The sequence below is a fragment of the Sceloporus occidentalis genome, unplaced genomic scaffold, assembly GCF_023333645.1.
Source record: "Sceloporus occidentalis isolate IW3139 unplaced genomic scaffold, rSceOcc1.0.p SCAF_3, whole genome shotgun sequence".
Taxonomy (NCBI): Eukaryota; Metazoa; Chordata; class Lepidosauria; order Squamata; family Phrynosomatidae; genus Sceloporus; species Sceloporus occidentalis.
This window is the reverse complement of record NW_028316983.1, coordinates 66013084-66031957: the sequence shown is the minus strand read 5'-3', so window position 1 is coordinate 66031957 and position 18874 is coordinate 66013084. Positions and strand designations below refer to the sequence as shown.

At 37.7% G+C, this 18874-nt stretch overlaps 1 protein-coding gene across 2 annotated transcripts in view; it reads left to right on the top strand.

Moving 5' to 3' along the window:
• MAPK14 (mitogen-activated protein kinase 14) overlaps nt 1-18639 on the top strand; it is a 62197-nt gene extending 43558 nt beyond the window's left edge. The window contains exons 9-12 of one of the 2 annotated variants that reach the window (XM_089514787.1): nt 6062-6141; nt 13023-13101; nt 15583-15756; nt 16560-18639. In XM_089514787.1, the coding sequence (XP_089370913.1) occupies nt 6062-6141; nt 13023-13101; nt 15583-15756; nt 16560-16627 (401 nt within the window). In that variant the 3' untranslated portion in view covers nt 16628-18639. The remainder of the gene's footprint in view (nt 1-6061; nt 6142-13022; nt 13102-15582; nt 15757-16559) is intronic. The other variant, XM_089514786.1, reaches the window with a different exon arrangement.
• Nucleotides 18640-18874: the final 235 nt, after the last annotated feature.

The window sequence follows — 18874 nt, the reverse complement described above, 5'->3', positions numbered from 1 at the left end:
ACAAAAAACAAAGAGTAAAAAAATAAAGCCAAGACTGTGCTTCTTTCACAGGATAAATGGAAAATTTTTACAGTGATAGAGAATGTACAGTATGTTGTTAAGAAGGTTTTGGAGGGGATAGTAGTAGTTCTGTGTTTGCATACATATTTGATATACCAAAAATTTAATACAAAACAATTAGTTAATTATACCAGTAGCCCTACTATGACCTTTCCCTCTTTCCTACACTCACTCCGATAGGGAACAAGGTTATCATTTATTCAAAAACCCTGTCCTTCGATGTGGAGAATCATATTAATTGTATCTTTTATAATTTTGTACCATCTTTCTTCTGTAGTTATTTCTATTCGTTTATTCCATTGACAATTGCTTCCTTTCATATAGCCCATTCTATTTTTTGGTATTCTGATATAAAATCAAACATTATATATTCTGAAATATGATACAACTATCTATCTTGTTCTTTTTCTTATCTGAAGGTTATAATTGCACAAGCCACACTTAACATTTGTTTCAGGAAATACTCTTCATCTTTATCCAATCCCAAACTCCATACGTTTAAAGTCATACATTTTTCTTTATTTAATTCCAAAGTTTTCTCTATTATTCAATTTATTTCATTATTTCCCACAAAAATCTCTGCACCTTACAACATTCCCACCACATATGTATATATGTGCTTTTACACCCCCACGTCCACATCCATGCCCAAAAAAACCCCACCTAGTGCCAAAAATTCATCTTGTGTTAAAAGTGCAAAGTGATTATATAGATGTCATCATTGGAAGCAGTGAGTAAGATCAGTGTGTATTCAGGAGGAATTAACATTTTCTATTTTCATTGATGATTTTAGTTTTATATAAGCACTTTGATTAAGAATTCATTTGAAATATATTTATAGCAACAAGTCTGATTCCCATAAGAAATGCTTTAAAAATTTAGACATGTTCAGAAGTAATGAAGGAAATGAGCACATAGAAATTACTGCATTTATTTAGTGTTACTAAACAAATGCTTTCTGGTCTGGTTATAAAGTACTGTATGTGCATCATGGAGTGCTATTTATATTGCTTAAATGTTATGCGAGAAATGAAATCCACATCCTTTCTTCTTCCACCCCCAACACTTGAAACCTGTTCATTTTTGATATTGTATCTGGGATGGTAGAATAGAAGAAAGGTTCTCTCTCACATTCTCCCCTTTACTGACCTCCCTGATTGAGCTTAGCCATCTGGCATGAGGTCTCCTTCTCTTTCTACTACCTTCTACCTTTCTAGCATTATTGTCTTTTCTTATGAATCATGTCTTTTCATGATGTGACCAAAGTATGACAGTCTCAGTTTTGTCATCTTGGCTTCCAAGGATAATTCAGGCTTGATTTGTTCTAGGACCCATTTGTTTGTCTTCTTTTTCTGTCCACAGTATCCTCATCACCCTTCAGCACCACATCTCAAATGAGTTGATTTTTTTTTTCTATCTTGGATAGAAATTAATGCTATGATTTTATAGCTGCTGCAGTCATTTGTGCCTCCTTTTTTGTGGATGGGGATGTATATGGATTGTTCCCAGTCTGTTGGTCACCGGTTTGTTTTCCATATTTGTTAACATATATTAGCACTAGAGTTGATTCTATCTGTACGGATTGTAGCAGTTCAGCTGGGAAGTTGTCTGTTCCTGGAGATTTATTCTTCCCAGTTTCTTTGAGTGCAGTTAGCACCACTCTTTCTAGAATGTAGGTTTCATTTTTGCATGCCTCTTCATTACATGTGCCATTCATTTTTTCATCTCTTTTATATAGCCCTTCTGTATAATTGGTTCCATCTTTTTATTTCTTCTTGATTGTGTAGTGTGTTCCTCTTGTCATACAACATCCCCACCCTTGGTTTGAATTTCCTTTTGAGTTCATGGGTTTTGTGGAAGAGGTCTCTCATTGTTCTTTGTTGTTGTTTTCTATTTCCCTGCATTTATTATTATAGTAATTATCTTTATCCTTGCGCACTAGTCAATGAACAGTTGCATTCATGGTGCTGGTTTATCTCTCTTTTCTTTTGCTTCTCAACTTTCTTTTACTGCTTGAAACTTTCTGTCTGCGTTGTTTCTTCTCTTTCTTTTTGACCACCAGTAGTGTTTTTCTGCATTCTTCCTTCACTGTGTCACTGGCTTCTGATCATAGTTCTTCTGGTTCCCAATTATGCCTAATCATGCAAATCTATTTCTTACATTGTCTATAAATTCTGTTGAAATGTTATTTATATCATATTTTGATATGATGACTGTTTTTGTGTTCTTCTTCAGTTTTACTCTGATTTTTGATATAAGCATTTCATGATCTGTACCATAGTCAGCCCAGGGTTTAGTTTTGGCAGAAAGAATAGAGCTTCTCCATCTTCTGAATCAAATTATGTTATCTATTTAATTTTTGTATTGACTAGGTGATGTCCATGTGTATAGTCACCTCTGGTTATGTAAAGAAAGTCTTTGCATTAATAGATCATTGACATCATGAAACTCAATCACTCTCCCAATTTATTTTTTGTTCTGAATCTTCCTGCAATTTCTGATTTTTCCTTCCTTACAACTTGAGCATTCTAATCACCTATCACTATCAAGCAATCCTGTTTTGGTGTGTTGTCAATTTCCTCCCGGGCTTCATCATAAAATCTCAGTTTCTTCTTCCTCAGCCTCCATGGTTGGTGCATATACTTGAATCATGGTAATGTTTGTAGGTTTTCCCGGACATAATTCAGTCTGTCCTTGCATTGTATCCTTTGACTACTCTCACTACTTCTCACTATGAAAGCCACCTCGTTTCTTTATGTCTTTTCATTTCCTGAGCAGAACACTGTGTAGTTATTTGAGTCAAAATGACCCATTCCTGTATATTTCCCAGCCACTTTACAGCCAAGCTAGAAAGACATATTTAACAAACACATGTACATTTGGTTTGTTCCTTAGTGTTTAATAATAATAAAAAAATAAAACTTTTATTTATATCCCGCTTTTCTGTGACAAGACAATCAAAGCGGGTTACAACACATTAAAATCCACATTTACAAATTTATGTCCCAAATTCCCCCCCTTAAAACAGGATTAAACAAGTTACAATTAAAACATCTATTAAAAACACAATAAAAAAATACAGCGAGGACAGAGCGGTGGGCTAATACATGATGTGGGGGGCAGTCATTCTGTGGCTGGGCACTTTTATTCAGAAATGGCCTGCCGGAAGAGATCCGTCTTGACAGCTTTTTAAAAGCTGTCTAAGCTGGCAATTTGACGGATCTCGTCCGGCAGACCGTTCCATAGTTTGGGAGCAATTGCAGAGAAGGCCCTCTGGGAGGTAGCAGTTAGTCTGGTTTTTAAAGGCTGCAATAGATTCCTCCCAGAGGACCAGAGTGTGCGGGGCGGATTATATGGGAACAGGCGATCCCTCAAATAGGTTGGGCCCAAGTCATGTAGGGCTTTAAAGGTTATAACCAACACCTTGTAGTGTGCCTGGAAATTAATAGGCAGCCAGTGAAGAGATTTTAAGATGGGTGTTATTCGGTCCCTCCCTGTTTTTCCAGCAACCAGCCTGGCTGCCATATTTTGCACTACTTGAAGTTTCCGGACTAGGCACAAGGGTAGCCCCATGTAGAGCACATTACAGAAATCCAGTTAGACTGATTAAAATTAATCTGGAAGTCAAAATTATCTACACTCTAGAGGCTAGTTGTAGAAAATAATGAGAAAGAAAATGGATCTCAGTCCTGTAGAGTTACTGGAGGTTAAAACATGTTGATCACAAGAGCTTTGCTTCCGGAGAGTTAATTAATCAGTGAATCATATGGAAGAGATTTAGTAAAACCTGTCATCATCATCATCAGTATTATCTTTGTTGTCATTATTTCTATAGCATCATCTATGTACTTGGCCATTTACAAAGAACAGGTTTAATAGGGTGCTGTCCTAAAGAGCACGAGCTTACAAAACCATTGCTTTCCTTATGTTGCATATCCATTGTAGAGACAATATAAAACACTGATATTCTTAATAACCCTTTAAATCAGGGTCCACTTTATCAAGTAATGGATCTTTCTATGACTATTTGACTATACTTGCTGTTGTGCTTTAAAAATTTATGGTTTGGGGTTTGCTCTTTTATTTGCCAACTTGAGCCAAATCTGTGTCCAAAACAGAAGGCTGAGTGATGAAAAAAATGTAAAATGGCAGTACAGAGTGGGACATAGCAGTCTTTCACCCTAAGTATCTTCATGCAAATAATGAGATGGTGACAAACAAAGATTCTGCTTTTCCATATACCAGGTAGTTTTTTTGAATGCTTTTAAAGTGAAATATGCATATATCTGGACAGGGTGCCCACTAAAAAGTAAAAAATATAACCAGCTTTAATAAAATGTAAGCATGATCATCAAGTAAAGGTATTAAATGACAGAGCAAAGTGTTTGTGGTTAGATAGTAGTATAAAAAAGTGCTTTATCCTAGCCTGAGCCCTTGGGGATAGAAGACCTGAGCTACTCTCACTTGGTTTAGGGCATGGTAGGAACTGTGCAACCCTGACTCATACCTTCTCAACCCAGGTTTTTTAACTGTGTGAAAAACTATTTTAGCCACACACAAAATGCCCTCTAGGGTGTGTGGTTTAGGCTGTGAACACTGTTTTCCCCACCCTTTTATGCCCACCAAAAAGCATAAAAATAAGCAGAAGTGACTTCTAGTTGCCTGAAATGTCACTTCTGATTGGCACTGGATGTGCTGATATGACTTATTAAGAGGTGAGGAAGAGCTGAAAATGTCCCGCCAAGGTACCCACCCCTGCTTTAGGGTCATAGAAAAGACCATGGGATATTTTCCTGACTGAAACAAAGCATAGCTAGCAATTTTCCTCACTTGTTTCTTTGCATAAGATGCACAAAATGGAATATTGCTCAGTTTTTAGCTTCATTGATCTCTGGCCCTTGTAATACTCTTGTAGTACGGAATGTATTTAAACCAAAACATTACCTTTGGGCTGTATGTGTTTCCAGTGTCAGCTCACTGGGCATTAACAGAATGAGTGAACTTTGCAGCCTGTTGAGGGCCTGCTATTTTCATGAAGGGTCTGCAAGACGTTTTCCTGTTCTCTGACCAATTTGGACCCCAGTTTTGACACATGTTCACCACATTGTGCTGGAAAATACTTTGGAATCTGATTTGTCCATCCTTCCCCATTTGATCCATTGGTTTGATAAAATAATGTTACAATGGAGAAATAACTTTTGAGAGCAGGATATTGATCATCTTGTGATCCATGTTAAAAGAGAGGCAGAACATTATTTACTGGAGCACAGAAAATAAATACATGATTATTTCTTTTAAGGATTTCATTTGGTTCCATACACACTTATAACATAAAGAGTTAATATAGTAGTTAAAATTTTGTTTCCTTCCTTCCTTGTACAACACAGGTGGTGTATAAATACATAAGTTACACAGAGCCAAACTGACTAATATCCACCAAGTTTGTTTGCTAGCTCCTTGTGTATATATGTTTTCCTTGCTTGACTTGCCATTAAATCAGTTTTCTCTTCTTTGGTAACAAACTGACATTTCTTGTGCATTGCCACTAGCCTTCTAACTTAGCATTTTGCTGTTCTAGCATTCACAGCTACTGCAAGAAGACTGTCTCAGATGCTGCAACTGTAATATATTATCTTTTGCAGCAAAGGAATGAAAACTAAGCTTTGTCAGACAGAAGGATAAAATAACATCTCTTGTTTATATTCATCAGTTGGCTAACTGCATTGCTTCATGGGACTTGATTTTAACTGAAAGAAACCAATATCCAGTTTAAGGCTGATTCATGAATTAGCATCTGGCTTTATTGAAAAGTTTTTAATTGTGATTTCTAACTGAAACGTGCTTTACTTCCTAGTCTTGTGTTTTGGGGGCTTTAACTTGATATGACACAGAGTAGTTGCTGCCTGTTCTGTGCAGAACAGATGCTTTGTATGCATTTGTCTTGATTGTATGTTCACAGTGATATTGAAATATTAACAAAGCCCTTGACTAGGCACCTAAGATATTAACCAGCTTCAGCAGATCATGCGCCTGACGGGGACACCCCCTGCATATCTCATTAACAGGATGCCCAGCCATGAGGTGAGATCTAACAGGGTGTGCATCATGATCTGCAGTTCAGAATATTCCCTCACTTATGCTCTCATATATGAACAGCATTAAACAATGAATTACTACAGTTGCAACTCGTTCTAAAAGAAAAGCAATTTTAAAAATATTTGAGCATACTATACTTCAACCAAAAGTAGAATGCAACAAAAATAACTTCATAATCTTTTTGAAGGTTGGTACAGATGAAGCAATAGGAAGAGCAATAGGCAGAGGATTCAAAGATGTGGAGACATGACCCAAATGGTCTTGTTTGTGGACTCACTAGTCTGATGGAATTCTGTGGTTGTTCTTAAGCAGGCTCATTTGGCTTCAGCTGGTTCTTCAGATTGTATAGCCTCAAATGGTTTAGAGATTAAATGACTAAAACCATTATGTTAAATTGAGCATGGAAACAAATAAGCAACATGTTACCATATCAGTGTAACATGTTCTGACCGCTGGCCCCCACAAGCATTCTCAGAGCTGCATACCAGTTGAAGATTTCATTACTGTTGTTGTTTAATTTTCATTTCATCTCATTTACAATCAAAGTAATATGGATTTAGGAAAAGATAAAAAAGGACTAATACACAATAGGGGTCTGACCCTCAACCCTGACTGTAATGAGAAAGAAAGGGGTGGGAATATACCATTACAGATTCAACTAAATAATCCAGTTGTAGTTACTAAAAACAATGACCACAGATTATTACGTTGTTAGATTTCTTATTGCTTAAAAAATACATAAATTGTTTCCAGTCTTTCAAAAAGTCTTCAGTTGGCTTATCCCTTAGAACGCTGATTAATATGTCCATTTGGGCTAAATCATCACCTTAACAATCTGTTCTTCCCTCATTGGTGCTTCAGTCCCTTTCTAAGATTGAGGAAGTAATATTCTTGCTGATGTTGTCATATATTGTAGAAGTAATCCATGTTTTCTCTTCAATCCTTATCCATAATACTGAACAAAAATATTTCTGGTAACATTACAAAAGCTACTGTGAATTTTTTTAAATTAACATAAATCTTAGACCAGTAGCTTTTCATCTTTGTATATATCCGTCACATAAGGGGAAAAAAAGAGCCATCCTTATCTTGACATCCCCAACATTGATTTGACAAGTTCTGGGACATTTTTGACAGCTTATTTGCAGTCATGTACCATCTGTACATCATCTTACATTTCAGATGAATTCAAGGACAATGTAAGAAACAGATTTGAACTATTGAGTATAATCGACCGGGAACCTGAAGAACTGTGAACAGAAGTCAAAGACATAATTAAGGATGAATGCAAGAAAACACTAACAGTGGTCATAAAGAAAGATAATAAACAAAGGATGGCAGATGAAACACTTCATGCAATAAAAGAAAGAAGAAAAGCAAAAGCAAAGGGAGGTAGGAACAAAGCCAGATGTATGAACACAACTGTCCAACATCTGACATGCAGGGATAAGGAGAAATATTACTATGACTAATGCAGAGAAATACAGTGGTGCCTTGGGTTACGAAATTAATTCGTTCCGCTGTCAATTTCGTAACCCGAAAGGCTTTCGCAAGCCGAATTCCCATAGGCGCTAATGGGGAAAAGCCGCGATTCCGTGTGAAATCGCGCAGAAAAGCACCAAAAGTTTTTTCGTAACCCGAAAAAACTTTCGCAACCCGGAACAATAATTTCCTATGGGTTTTTTTCGTATCCTGAAAATTTCGTAACCTGGGTATTTCATATCCCGAGGTACCACTGTAGAAGAAAACAACAAAAAGGGAAGAACGAAAGACTTATATTGAAAAATCCAAGAAATTAAAGCCAAGTTCAAACTGAGGGCAGGGATGCTCTATGGAGAAAAAAAAGAGCATTATACAGGAACAAGAAGAAATAAAAAGACGTTGGAGGCAATACACATAAGAGTTATACAAAAGAGATGAGGGAATGAATGATACTGGGAATAAGGAGCCATATGAAGATGAACCCCACATTCTAAGAAGTGAAGTGGAATCTGCAATAAAGGAAATGGGGGGGAAAATAAATCACCAGGAACAGATGATATCTCAATTGAACTGCTACAGTGACTACAGACAGATGCAACTTTAGTGCTAACTGAAATATGTCAACAAATATGGAAAACAAAGCAATGGCCAGCAGACTGGAAATGCTTGGTATACATACCAATCCACAAGAAAGGAGATGCAAAAGACTGCAGCAACTATAGGACAATAGCATTAATCTCACATGCAAGCAAAAACATTCTCAAAATTCTGCAGCATAGACTCCAATCATACATGGAGAGAGAAATTCCAGAGGTGCAAGCAGGATTCAGAAAAGGAAAGGGTGCTAGGGACCACATTGCAAACATGTGGTGGCTAATGGAGTGCACCAAAGAATTCCAAAAATGAATCAACATGTGTTTTATAGACAATAGCAAAGCATTTGATTGTATAGATCATAAAAAACTATGGAATGCACTCAAAGACATGGGCATGCCATTACATCTGATAGTCCTGATGAGGAATCTGTACCAAGGACAAGAGGCAATTATCAGAACAAAATTCGGGGAAACAGAGTGGTTCCCAATAGGCAAAGGGGTCAGGCAAGACTACATCCTATCACCTTACTTGTTTAACTTATATGCTGAAAACATAAGAAAAGCAGAGTGAGAATCAGAAAAATGAAGAGGGAAGATAGGAAGAAGCAACATTAACAACTTAGGATATGCAGACGACACCATAATATTAGCAGAAGTCATTCAGGAATTGGAACAGTTAATAAGGAAGGTCAAAGATGAAAGTGCAAAAGGAGGTCTGTTGCTGAACATAAAACAAAAATAATGACCACAGAAGAAATACACAAATTCAATCTACTGTATATACTCATGTATAAGTCTAGAAATTTAGGTCAAAGAATTGACCCCAAAAACCTGAGTAGATTTATCCATGGGTCAATTTAAATGCTGTATCTGAACTCTTATTTAAAAGAAGGAACCATCCCCTGGTGAAAGGGGTATAACCTGTCCTGGAAGCACTGCCATCCCTGCCACTCTCTCATCCATTTAGCCTTAAGAGTGAGCACAAAGAATTATATCTGCTGATATTTTGTAACTTCTTTGACATTGTTTTGCTTTGCTTCATCCTTTAGATGCTTTGTTATATGCCCCTAAATTTTGCCCTCGACTTATCCATGAGGTCGACTTATAGTCGAGTATATACAGTATACAACAATGAAATTGAAATAGTTAAAGAATTCCCATATCTAGGATCAAACATTGACCAGAATGGAGACTGCAGTCAACAAAGAAGACTAGGAATGGGAAGGGCAGCTATGAAACAACTGGAAAAGATACTGAAGAGTAAAGACATATATCTGAGCACTAAAGTCAGAATCATTCATGCCATTGTGTTCCCAATTACCATGTATGGATGTGAGAGCTGGATTGTGAAGGAAGCATACAGAAAACAACTCATTTGAAATGTGGTGCTGGAGAAGAATACTTAGGATACCATAGACAGCCAAGAAGACAAACAAATGGGTTCTTGAACAGATCAGACCAGGGCTCTCCTTGGAAGCACAGATGATCAAGTTGAGACTATCGTACTTTGGCCAGATAATGAGACAGCACAGATCATTAGAAAAAAACAATAATGCTAGGAAAGGTAGAGGGTAGAAGAAAGAGAGGAAGGCCACAAACCAGATGGATAGACTCAATCAGGGGTTGTGGGCAAGGGCTTGCAGGATCTGGCCAGGGCAGTGGAGGATAGGGATTCTTGGAGATGTCTCATCCATGGGGTCGCCATGAGTTGGAACCGACTCAAGGGCAGCTAACAACAACAATACATCATCTTATACAGGTTTTCTTTCAAATCACTGCACAACGTAAAGTTTAAGTCTTTAAACCACATTTCCCCCCTACATCCATATGAAAATTATGCCTAAAATTTTGTGCCCAACTTATCATATACTCTTTTACAGGTTGATCAGCTGTCTCTAATTTCAGAAGACATTTATAGTCACCCCTCCAAGTCCACAAAATTGAAATCTGTGGACTTGGAAATCCACGGAGGGGCAACTGCCATTAACTTTAATGGGACGTGCGCCCGCAGCACACACACACACCCTGCATGCATGCACCCCATTCAAGCCTATGGATCTTGAATATGCACGAGATTTGGAACTTGGAGTGGGGGGTCCGGAAAGGATCCCCTGCAAGTTCCAGGAGACAACTGTATACACTATTTAATTACGTAGTCAGTACTCTAAATAAAACCCATTTTCTCTAAGTTCTATGGCTTCTTTTCTCTTGTCTTTATTAAATCTGTCCTTAAGTCACAAATAAGCAAACCAATTAAGATCTTTTCCATTCATAATAATCATCTCTTGATTTAAACTTCCAGCTGTCTTGTTAAAAATGCAAAAGTTCATCATAAAGCAACCATTTCCAATTTTTAACATATTTGTTCTTTTAATAAGCTTCCTGCAGTCAGGTGGCTAATATTATCTTGAAAAAGAGTATCTATTTGTACTTATACCAAACTCGTAGGAATTTAATACTATTACGTATTTTTAAAATCAGCATGTCTCTTAACTTTATCATATGAAAGATAACCATGCCAACCAAATCTTAAACGACGGGCTTCAAGTTCCAAGAGTCTTACTTCTCTAAACAATTTCCATTCCTTCAACCTTGAAAACAAACAAAACAAAATACCCACAACAAAAAGCAGGTCTTGTAATACAATTTGACACTGGGGACTGCCAAGCTGCTCCTTTCCTTAGCATTGTACAGTGTTTTAGATTTTAGTCTAGGTATCTTTGCCTACCAGATAAATCTAGAAATCTCTTTCTACTGTTGCACAAAAGGTACTGTTTCTTATGACAGGGTTCATTTGAAAATGAAATAAAAATCTCTTTTAATTTATTTCTTTGTGATTGTAACTCCTAAATGTTTAACCACCACCACCCATTTTCAACTTTAAAATTTGAAAGAGGAGTTAATTCATTATTCTTTTCTGAAGTCATATTTTTAGTCAGGAATTTTGTTTTCTCGCAGTTCACTTGAAACCTGGAATATGTCTGAAATACCTTTTTTTTTTCCAGAAGAGGTTTCATTGAGTCCAATGGGTTTTGTGTCATTATCACAAGATGATCAGCATAAACTCTCCCTTTATCCTGTGCCTAATCCTGTCATCTTGTCTGATATCTCTCAGTAGGGTCTCTAATGACACAATAAATGGTAAAAGTGAGTGGGGACAACCCCTTTTGTATTTCAGTCATTCTTACTGAATTGCCATTTTCTAAAATCTGGGCTTTCTGAACTGATTAAATTGTCTATTGCCCAAATAATATTTTCATCTAAGTCCATTTTCTCCAGTACTTCCAGGAAGAAAGTAATTATGGAAATATTATCAAATGCATTCTCAATATCTAGAGCAATCAAAACAGCCTCTTTGCCATTATGTTGATCCAAGAATACATTAATGTTAAGAATAGTTATTACAGTGAGCCCTTGGTATCTTTGGATGTTCAAATCCCCTTAAATACAATGGCATAGTAAACTGGTGTCCCGTATATAAAATGGCAAAATCAAGGTTTGCTTTTGGGGGGTTATATATTTTAAAAATATTTTCAAGCCATGGATGCTGGAATCTGTGGATAAAAAATCCACAGATAAGGAGCATTAACTACGGATTAATGATGGTACGTTATTCCTTAATTGTCTTTTTAGCAAAAAAAAAAATACTGGTTTTCATGATTATTCTAAGAAATATTTTTTCTTGCCAAGATGGTAGTAAATATTTTATCATTATTGTTTAGTAGTGAGATAGGTATATAATTCTTTGTTAATGCCTCATCTGTATTTTCTTTATGAATCACTGTAATTTCTCCAGGAATCAGTCACCCACACTTTTTCTAATAGTTCACCACATACCATTTTAATGGTTGAAGTAGCTCATCTTCAAATTTCTTTTAATATGCTGCAGGTAGTCCATCTGGGCCTCACACTTATCCAGATTATGGCTTCAATAATTTCCGTAGTTGTCCCAAGTTCATTCAAACTATGCGTTTGTTCAAGGCATAATTTGTCAGATTGAAGTTTATTCAAATAGTTTTCCATATCTGAGAGTTTCTCATTACTCCTCACATATATTTCTCTGTAAGGTTTTTAATATTTTCATAGTAACCATTAAAAATTGATATCCCTTGCTGGTCTATCTGATATTTTCTTTATCATTTCCTTCTTCAACTTATAAGAAAGCTACTTCCCAGGTTAATTTGTAAATCAAAGTTGAAGATTTCTGAACCTTAAAGACAAGCATATGTATAACCCATTATAATATTAAAGTCTGGATACATGAACATGTGCAATTGTGTCAAGGTCTCCCTCCTCCTGAGTAAGTGGCAATTGTTACACTATATTTAACTAGTAACAAGCTTTCTTTTTTTGAGGAGACTCTTGTCTTAATATAATTCCATGCTCTTAGGTTGTCTAGTTAGATCTGTCGATGTGGTGTTCTGTTGCTTGATGCAATGAAAGAGAATTTGAATGGCATCTCCTTTTTAGTACATTTCATTAGTAATGTTTCTGTTGACTTAGTATTTAGGTGCATTAAGGGTGTGTGGGTGCCACTGCTGTCTTACAAGAACTCATCCTTGCTTGCAGACCTCCACTATATAGATAACTGTGCTCATCCAGTTTTATGTAACGCATAAGGCACAAATTCCAGTACTTGTTATTAACAGCATCCCTCACACTCTGGTGAGTATGAATGAGAAGCTTAAAGAAATGATTCTTGAAGAACTAAAATATGCTCAGGAAAAAAATCCACACGTAAGTGCTCATGAGTAACAGTTAAAATTGTATTTCCCTCTCCCCTTGCAGGCAAGAAACTACATACAGTCTTTGTCTTACATGCCGAAGATGAATTTTGAAAATGTATTTATTGGTGCCAATCCACTTGGTAAGACTAGCCACTGTTTCATTGCCATATGGAATACAATAATCATTCATTAAAATGGTAAATGTCTTTTGGAATGGTACAGTATGTTGATGCATTATTATTATTATTATTATTATTATTAACCTTTATTTATGAAGCACTGTAAATTTACACAGTGCTGTACATACAATCGGGCTTACAATCTAAAAAGACATGACACAGAAGGAGAAGGGAGTGGTGGAGGGAAAGGGTAAGAGGTTCAGCAGTTCCTCTCTACCTCCAAGGCCTGGACCAAGGCAGATGGACTGGAGGGAGGGCTTGGCTTCATAATGGATGGTTAATCTTCTTCCAGGGAAAATACATACTCTCAAGTAGGATAATACATATACAGTACATAGCAATACAGGAAATGGTTTGATAAACAGGCACCAAAAGAACATCACATGGTAAGCGACAGTTATGCAATGGTAAGTGACAATTATGCAATGCCTGGGAAGGCTTCTCTGAACAGGATGGTTTTCAACTCCGTTTTGAAGCTGGTTAAAGAAGTGATGGCTCTTGGTTTGTGGGGGAAGAAGGTTCCAGGAGTGAGGGGCAGCAAGTGAAAAGGGGCGAATCCGGGATGGGGCAGAGGAAATCCTGAGCTGAGACAGCAGACCTTGACTACTAGAATGGAGGGCCTGAGTGGGAAGGTGAGGAGAAAGAAGGTCTGATAAGTAAGGAGGGGCCAGTGCATTAATGTAGAGGTTTTTTATCCATAAGGTGGAGATGCCATTAAGTCAATTGGAACAGAAAGGGCTTCTAGGTAGAATTCCCTTCTGAAACAGAATTCTGATACTGTAACTGTTTGTCTTGTTTCTTGCCATCTTTTCAGTATTATTGGTTTCTTTACATTTAATCATTGTAATAGTTTCTTATTCTAGTTATAGAATTTTCTTCATCAGTTGTGTTTAGTTCAGAAAGAAACAAATTGTTCAGTATTTACTTATAGCTTCCTGTCTAAAAAGAACACACACACACCCAGGTCCCCTCTCAAAATTTTCTTCTTGACAGTCTTCAGCAGCATAAAATGTTGCTTTATGGCAGTGATTCCTACAGTAGACAGAAGCTCCCCCCCCCCCCCCAGGAGCAGTGGTAAAATTCAGGAGGGCAGCAGGGGAAGAAGGGCCGGGGGGGCAGTGAGGAAAAATTGGACAGCAGGGTGCTTAGTACTGGCATGAAAGAAAAACAAGGGAACCAGAAGCCTTTGGGACCATGGAGGAGATGAACAGAGGAGAGGTGGCAAAAATAATAATACAGTGGATCCTTGTTATACGCTGGGGTTTGGTTCCAAGATTCACCGTGTATAACAAAATCCATGTATGCTCAAGTCCCATTAAGTATAATGACATAGCAAAATGGTGTCCCTTATAAAAAATGGAACATCAAGGTAAATTTATACTTTTTTGGAACATTTTCAAACCGTGTATGCTTAAATCCGTATATAAAAAATCCGTGTATAAGAAGGGCCGACTGTAATAATGTGTTTCAGCAGCTTTTACAACTGGGACCCACCATAGGCTTTGTGAGCTTTGCTTGGACTTGCTGGCAGGTTTTATAAGGTCAGCATGGGTGAGATGGAGGAGCAGGCCTGAGCTGCTGCCACAGCTGCAATCCAACATGGGAGGTTGAGAACAAGGAGGAGGAGGATGAGACATTGACAAACTGGGCATGGCTGAGGTAGATGCTGCTGGCCAGCTGACTGCTGCACAAATAATAGACCTAACATTAAGAAATAGGCATTGGAGGGGCACTACGGTTGTCGCACAGGAGGAAAGAAGATGGTAAGCCAAAATGGTTTGGGGACCATTGGTTTAGGGACATAATATTACCATTATATCACCTTGAACGTCACTGATAATTGCCTGGTTTTGGAAGCTAAACAGGGTTGGGCTTGGTTAATGCTTGGATAGGAGGCCACCTTGGAATACTTGGGTTTCCCAAAAGGCTAGGAATGTATCCTATCTGAAACCCTAGAGAGCCACTTCTAGTTAGAGTTGTCAATACTGAGCTTGACGTACAAAGGGTCCAACTTAATACAGTCGCCACTTCTTATACACGGATTTTTTAATACACGGATTCAAGCATACACAGTTTGAAAATGTTCAAGAAAAAGTATAAATTTCAAATATCACATGATTTCCCATGTTTTATAAGGGACACCATTTTGCTGTGTCATTATATTTAATGGGACTTGAGCATACACAGATTTTGTTATACACGGGGGATCTTGGAACCAAACGCCAGCGTATAACAAGGGTCCACTATACAAGACAATTTCCAATGTATATGTTATGTACAACAGTTGTTTCTCAAGTAGTTCTTAAATAGTAAAATACTGTCATTAGGAGACTTTAGCATTTCTCATACTGCTAGGTATAGATCCTGATCTAGCTGAGTTTTTAATTGACTTCTTATATTTAAACTCCCGTCCCCTTTTTTTCTTTCATGGTGTTCCTGAAGCTGTGGACTTGCTGGAGAAGATGCTTGTGCTGGACACAGACAAACGAATCACTGCTGCTGAAGCTCTGGCCCATGGTTACTTTGCTCAGTATCATGACCCAGATGATGAACCAGTGGCAGATCCCTATGATCAGTCCTTTGAAAGCAGAGAACTAGATATAGAGGAATGGAAAAGTAAGTGTCCTAGGGAGACTGAACTAGTGAACCAAGTTTTGACAGGTGCCATTCATTAACATTATATTCACACTCCGTGTTGTAAGAACAAAACCTGACAGGTGGGCATCCAATCCAACAGTACTGTCCCTTCAGCATTAGCATTTCCTATTTATCAAAGAAAATAGCACTTTTCCAATTGTGCATCATCAAAATAATGGTTCTAGGCCCTGATGAACTTTACTAATGGTGCACAACTCACCTTCCATATTTCCATATGCTCTGTGCTGTCCGTTTACAGTAGTTTCCCCAGTTTGGAAATTCTGTGCCTTAAAAAAAGTGTGAGGTGGTGATGGAAGAGGAGCCTTCAATCTGACTGAATGAGATTACCTGGGCAATTATTATGGGCAGCATAATGTCATTGTGCAATTAATATGAGTTGTCTATGTGAAGTTACAAACAGATTGGGCTGAGGGTGGCTCTTCAAGAGAGTGCCAGCATATGAAGATGCTATTAATAACAAGTGAAGTCTTTTGTGAAAGGTTCCCTTGCTTTTTCTTCTCAGTTATCTATCAAGTGGCTTCTCACAAAATCATAGTCTAATTTAATAGCTCCAGTGTCAGCCCATTACAAGCCTCTTGAATACACATGTCCACAATGTAAATCACTTAGAACTAGCTAGGAAGGACAAACTCCATATTCGAATTTAGAGTAATAGTTGATTTTGAGAACTGAAATTGAGCTGAGTAAATATAACTCAAGGTGGGAGATGGGGGTGATAATTGTTACCTGATAACTAAAGTCTGTACCTCTTTTTCCTCTAGGCCTGACCTATGATGAAGTAGTTAGCTTTGTGCCACCGCCGCTTGACCAAGAGGAAATGGAGTCCTGAGAATCTGTTTATCTTTGTTCCATATCACTGTGAGGAGAAGGCCTTTTTCATAAGGATTCTCCATATATCATTCAAGTGCCTCTTGCCATGAAGATTCTCCTTGGTGGAGGGGGAGGGGTTTTTGTGTTTTTGTGTATGCTGAATGGAGGAGTTGAGGAGGAAGAGGAGGAAGATTTGGAGGAAAGTATTTATGCAGTAACTGTATAAATAATTTGCATGTTCTCTTGTATTTTTGTATACAGTTTGGGACATGCTTCTGAAAACCTGTTTGCTTTTTAGCCTTTACAGTTGGCAACCAGCTTTCACTGCTCTGGATCAAGGCAGACATTATGCAGGGAAGCTGAGATTTCTCAGTAGTAATTTCTTGCCATTAAATGGTTCTCCTACCAAGAAAAGACTTAGATAATGGAAACTGAACTATTACTTGAACTGTGCCCTCTGCTTTCTAAGATGAGAGAACAGAGGGTAAGGGATGTCTTTCCATTCCATGCCATGCCAGCTGCTTTACACCCAAAGCCTCTTCCCAGTATTTTGAACAGCAGGAAGGATGATGCCATGAATGGCTATCTGTCTTGGCAGCTTTTTGTCTGAAACAGTGTAAAAACATTTTAAAATAAAGACGTTTGTGCCTTAAATAACTGAGGGAAAATAGAGTCTGGGTTAATGCTATTAGCAGTGGACCTCTGAGCTTGCTGCTTTCCAGGGTATGGGTCACAGGATACCCATGTATGACTAATTGATGGCTGTGGCCAGGATACATTTCTTCCAATAATAGGATGTATCCCATATTAATTGAATTTAGTCATTTGTCTTTCTGTGCTGTCCAGCCCTGAGATGTCTCAGCAGTAGCTCCATCACACGCCTGTTATTTTTGTGTATCTTCCTAATATGGAGCATGGGTTTGTGTATGTTGTAGCTGTGTGTGCATATAGAGGTGCTAGTATTTTCTTGGAGGCAGCACTGGGGAGGTAAATCAGCTAACTAATTGCTGGATTCAGTATCATAGTCTCATGAAGAATTGCAGCATCCATCTATTTTTATTCAACTTCATGTTGACATTCTGGGCACTTTTTGATAAAAGGGGACTGATGACATGCACCTTTCTGGGAGCTTCCTTTTGGGGCTTTAAAAACGAATTCATTTATCAGCTTGCATTAGCCCAGCACAAGATTCATGTCATTGTATTCATAGATAATAGAAATCAAGTAACCTTAAAATCTCCCTGATTAGGGACTTTGTGGGCGGGGGGGTCAGCAGTTCAAGTATTTTGTGTTCATCAGGTATTTTAGGTATCCAAGATCCTATTTTTAAAATATTTTCTGAAATTTATATAAATGCAGGTATCATGCATGGATTGTATGCCTGTCTCTGAAAGAGTGTGAAGCTTTGCAGTATTTTTGTCGTTCAGATGGATGTGGGATTTTTGTGTATTTATCCCTTTTGTACAGAAAAGCTGTAAAAGAAAAAAAGGCATGTGAATAATGAAGCCATCAGATCTTTCTTTTCTAGTGATCTCCCTTCAGGACAGTCCCTCTGTGGAAAAACCTAGGCTTGGGGTCCAGAGAGCAGCATTCCTTCATGCTTTTTGTTCAAGGCCTTCTTATTAAGACCAAACAAAATCAGCTCCCTCTGCTGAACCTGCGGTCTTGAATATTCAAATGGAAATGTAGATATACTCTGTAAAACATACAGGAAGATAATTTTTTCTCTGTCATTATATGTGTAAATGCTACCATGTGACTTTCATGCAGAAACACAACAAAAGGAATTTTAGGTGTATTTATGAATGGGATTATCTTCAAGAATGAGATTCTATGTGGGAGCTCCTCTGGAGTGCACTCTTTGTCGTTAGTGTGGTGCTGTTCTACTGCCTGAACTCTGGATGGAAAGTACAAACTATAGAGAGAAATTCTGCATTTTCTGTATCTAAGAAGTTTGCTCTAACTGGTTATGCCATATAGGATATCCCACATTGCCACTGGTTTTAAAATAAACCTATTTTTCAGACTTAATGGACTGTTGGTTATAAATTAATGTTTCTTTATAATGAAGTTGTTTCTTTCATTTTGATGAAGCAACGATGATACAGGATGATTGATTCTAGCACGACATGTACTAAACAAAAATAATTTACATGATTGGCCACTGTGTGTGTGTTGGGTGGTAACTTGTGTTGCCTGTTCAAATACTGCCTTCACTTCCTCTATTCTCTCCTCTGCATCAAACTGTTGCCAAATAAAAATGCAA